The sequence below is a fragment of the Neltuma alba genome, unplaced genomic scaffold (genome assembly GCF_004799145.2).
Source record: "Neltuma alba isolate B1F8T4 unplaced genomic scaffold, ASM479914v2 tig00007615_pilon, whole genome shotgun sequence".
NCBI classification, from domain to species: domain Eukaryota; kingdom Viridiplantae; phylum Streptophyta; class Magnoliopsida; order Fabales; family Fabaceae; genus Neltuma; species Neltuma alba.
The window spans coordinates 113514-118117 of record NW_021634828.1 but is presented as its reverse complement, the minus strand read 5'-3'; the positions used below and the strand labels follow the sequence as shown (position 1 = coordinate 118117).

The 4604-nt window shown below is 32.8% G+C and overlaps 1 protein-coding gene across 1 annotated transcript; it reads right to left on the bottom strand.

Moving 5' to 3' along the window:
• Window positions 1-1562: 1562 nt before the first annotated feature.
• LOC114752959 (short-chain dehydrogenase reductase 3b-like) lies at window positions 1563-2453 on the bottom strand. Its single transcript, XM_028941634.1, has 2 exons — window positions 2406-2453; window positions 1563-2328 (listed from the first exon to the last, which is right to left on the bottom strand). The coding sequence occupies exons 1-2, from the start codon at window positions 2420-2422 to the stop codon at window positions 1563-1565; spliced, it is 783 nt and encodes a 260-aa protein (XP_028797467.1). The 5' UTR covers window positions 2423-2453.
• Between the last annotated feature and the right edge of the window lie 2151 nt (window positions 2454-4604).

Here is a 4604-nt window from a genome sequence, read left to right as displayed (position 1 = left end):
GAAACAAGAAGACTGGGAATGAAGAAAATTTTAAACGGATAATAAAGTTACATAATAATTACTCCCTCCCTTCTTTATTATAAAAGACAAATAACTGAATTACGTTAATAAAAAAAATTATTAAAATTAGTTAAGAACAATCAATGTATAAAAAGTACAATTTTTTTCCAAAAATACCCTCCTTAATAAGGAGAGAGAGCATGAGAGAGAATAATTAAATTATTAAAGGAAAGAGAAGTGGGAGGGAGAGAGAGTGTGAGTTGGAGACAATAAATATGGGTAAAATAAGAAATCAACAAAAAAAAGTAGAGACAACTTTTGAGTGTCTCTTATATATAGGAACATGCCATAAGTATCAAATGTCTTTTATAATAAGAAACGGAGGGAGTAATAATTTTCCATAAACCTCCCAATCACCAAACAAACAAACATGGCGGTAAATTAAATGGAAAATTACAATAAGGATCCAAGAAAGAAAAAAAAATTACAAAACAAATCTTAAGGGTTGTCATTATCCACTCTGAAGAAAATTTTAAACGAAGCACTTGGTCTTGCTATAAATAGTAACAATGTCACAATATTAATTAACCTCGCACATTGTTTTCCTCTAAATCTTTTTTCCCCCCCAAACTTCTAGTTATATGTCACTGCAACTTTTAATTTGTGTTTTGCATAAAATTTAAAGACCATTTCTTAGCTCTAATATATATCACCTAATAATTGATAAACGAAATTTGATTATGCGTTAGAATTTTGAGTCACTTTGTCTCCGTATTTAATAATTTTTTTAATAACTTTTTTCTTATTAATTTCGTAATATTTCATATCCTCTTTATATCTCCCATCTAAATATCTTTATTAAAAGGTGGAGTATTTTCCAAAGAAAAGCGACACATAATTTTTATAGATAAATAATCAAATTACTTAATTTTCATGAATTAGTTAATTAAGCTTTATATTTAAAATCGTTTTTCTCATCAAAACTATTTAAATCAATTCTTATTAGCTTACTATTCAATTAATTATGTTTATAGTCATCCCTGTGTTGCAGTACGATGACTTTTGTACCAGTCAAGATTGAACTCATGATGATTTGAAATGTCGTGCTTTGGATTATCAAACCCCTCCTTGTATCATAAGGTCACCGATGACAATAGTAAAGACCACCTGTGCACTATCATACTGATGATTTGAAATAAGACTCTGGGGCAAATTATTTTATATTGATGAGGCATGGATTTATTTGAAGTACAACAACTGCTTAGGAGGATGATTATAATGCATCGACCATGATATGACGGGGGATACTATTTAGCATTTCAAATAAATAAATACAACAACACTCCTCCAATTCTAAATCTAAGACCTTTATACTAATATGTATAAGAGTTTTATATTTAGGACGGGAGAAGTAACTTTTTTGGAAAGAAAACTAACCCCAAATTCTAGAAATAATGAGAGATAAAGAGCTTATTTAAATGTACTTCACTCACATGCTCTTCTCCCGCACCTTCAACACACCAGAGGCAAAAAGCCAACGTTTCATAAAAGATCTCGAGAAATTAAGGGAAGCGACTAATGACAGTGAAGCCTCCGTCGATGACCAGATTATGTCCACTGATATACACAGATTCATCAGAAGCAAGAAAGAGGGCAGCTTCAGCAACATGGGAAGCCTTCAATGAAATACCCTTCATGTTAGCGAGAGAATCGGCAAGGGCTTCAGTTTCGTCTACCCCCTTTTCAAGCGCTCCACATACGAGAGGGGTGGCGATAGCATATGGCGCCACGCAGTTCACTCTGATCCCATGAGCTCCGAGCTCGCAGCAAGCAGAGCGGACGAGGCCCACAAGAGCATGCTTCGATGCGGTGTAATCATGGGGAGCGCATCCGGCCACACAACCAGCCACGCTGGCCGTGCAGATGATGGAGCCACGGATGTTATGAGCCACCATGGCTCGAGCCGCGTGCTTGATGGTGGCAGCCACGCCGCGGACGTTGATGGCCATGGTTTTGTCAAATGCCTTGAGGTCTAGGTTCAGTATGTCTTCCATGGAGCCTACGACGCCGGCGTTGCTAAACATGACGTCGAGGCGGCCGTATTTGTCGACGGCGAAAGCTATAGTTTGCTCCACCTGTTTCTCGTCGCTCACATCACAGTGATGGTAGCTCACTTGATGTGGGGCCAACGAAGCTGCGAGTTGGTGACCCAGTTCGTCTTGGATGTCTGCTATGACCACTGATGCTCCGTTTTCCGCGAATAACTGCACTGACGCTTTTCCGATCCCACTGGCTCCTCCGGTTACAATGGCCACCTTACCCTCCAACCTGCAAAAACCACACGAAATTATTCTCAATGTCATCGGCGATTTCCAGTTCATTGTCTGGCTTTTCAAAACTCATACCTTAGCTTGGTCGCCATTGATTAGAGCTGTGGGTTCCTCAATGTGCTGCCTTGCTATTCTGAAAACGTGGGATCTGGGTTGGGGCACTGAGCGTTATCCAGATTTTATAGGACCCAGATTCTCAGATCTCCTCTACCCTTCCCCTCCTCTGCTGGCCTCTACCCTTCCACCCTCTCTTCTACCCTTCCTTTTCCCTTCATCACCTGGTGGTGGGACGGAATTTCCCTTGCAGATTCTGTCGGTAACCCTTCCTTTTCCCTTCATCACCTGGTGGTTGGATGGAATTTCCGTTCTTCGTTAAATCGATTTTTTAAAAAATAAAATAAAATATCACATGGCACCTCTACTAATTGCCATGTCATCACTAGGGACCACCTCCACGTGTCGCTGCCACCTCACGTCCACTGCCACATGTGTGGCACGTGTCACCACCACATAATTCCCTTCTCAAAGTGACTTCTCTATGGCTTGAACCCAGGACCTCCTCCGTGCGCACGTACGGCTTTACCAGTTAAATTGCAATGAACCTGTTGACTTATTATGTAAAATTATATATATTATATTATTTTACACAAACAATTATATATACATATATATTATTAAAAACTAAAAATATACTATATGATAATTTTAATAATAACTATTTTAATGAAAAAATAATTTTTAAATATATTTTTACTATTTTTATAATGTTTTTTTTAAAAAATATTTTTAATATAATTTTAATTTCTAACGACACTAATTTTGAATTTTACATCATAAATAATGTTTCATAAATATTTTTTAAATTTATTTTTAATTAACATTGATAAGATATGCAATTTAATTTTATATATATATATATTATATTACATTATATTATATTATGTATATGTGGTTTATATATTTGAAGAAAATCATTTACAATTAGTCAAAAAATCTTGTTATTCAAAAAATAACTACTATAATAAAATCTAATAAATTATTCTATATAAAAAATTAAATGATTTAAATAGATTATGATAAACAGTATTTTCCTACTTATATATATATCCTATGTAATTTATTTTCTTAAAATTTGCGACGGAATTTTTGTCGCTAATTTTTTTGATAGATTAACGACGGAATTGTCTGACGGAAAAAGATTCTATCACTAATTTTGTTGCTAAATACGGATTAGCAATGAAATTTAGTGACGGACAGAAATTTCGTTGCTAATCCATCAAAAAAATTAGCGACGGAATTTTTTTCTGTCTCAAATTCCATCGCTAATCAGCTGTTTTTTTGTAGTGACTTTTATAAAAGTTAGTTTATAAAGTAAAAAAATTGTTTGGATTATAATTAAATAAGTAAATTTAGTTTGTAGAATAACTAAAATGCATATGACTTTTATTAAATAATAAAAAATGATTACAAATATCAATTTACAAAATATAATCCTTTTAAATTATTATAATAGGAAAAGGTTATATTTAATGAATAAAATATATTTAAATTAGAAATAATAGTAATGTAGAAATTTTTGAACCAAATAATATTACATAATTAATTAGATGATATACTCTACACAATTTATATAAATATAAAATGAAGAATAACATTAGAAATTAAAAATATTATAAAACTATTAAAAATTATTTTTATTTAAGATAATATTAAAATAAATAACTAAAAACTAATTGGAAAGCACAAAAAATATATAAAGAAAACATAAGAACAACATAAACATAAGGACAAAAACGTTTTTTAATTCTAAAAAGTCACTTTTGCATAAGTCATAAGTAAATTTTAAGTGCTTTTGTAATCAGGTTTAAAAAAGAAGCTTTTAACCCATAAGTTAAATTGGTGAAAAACTATAAGCAACAGTTCTTAAATTTGCAAACTAACTTATCACACATATAAACTATTTTTCCCTCCAAAAAGGCCTTGCCAAACAGGCTGAAAATTATAGCCTAGGAGGATATGAGTCAGTAGGCACTTGGATTAAAATTTAATAAAATGTTGTTTTTTCATTGGTCAGACCACTAATCAGGTGGCACTCTTGGTTTATATAAGAATTTCCCCGTGTGCTTCTTTTTGTTCTATCCTGGGGCTCCGGTCTTTGTGAACGCTTGATTTTTCCTTTGGATAAATCGAAATAAATAAAAATAATATAATATAATAGCATCATTTCATTTCTTAGCTCTCTATTTCATTTTTTTTGCCAACGTATTTTTTTTT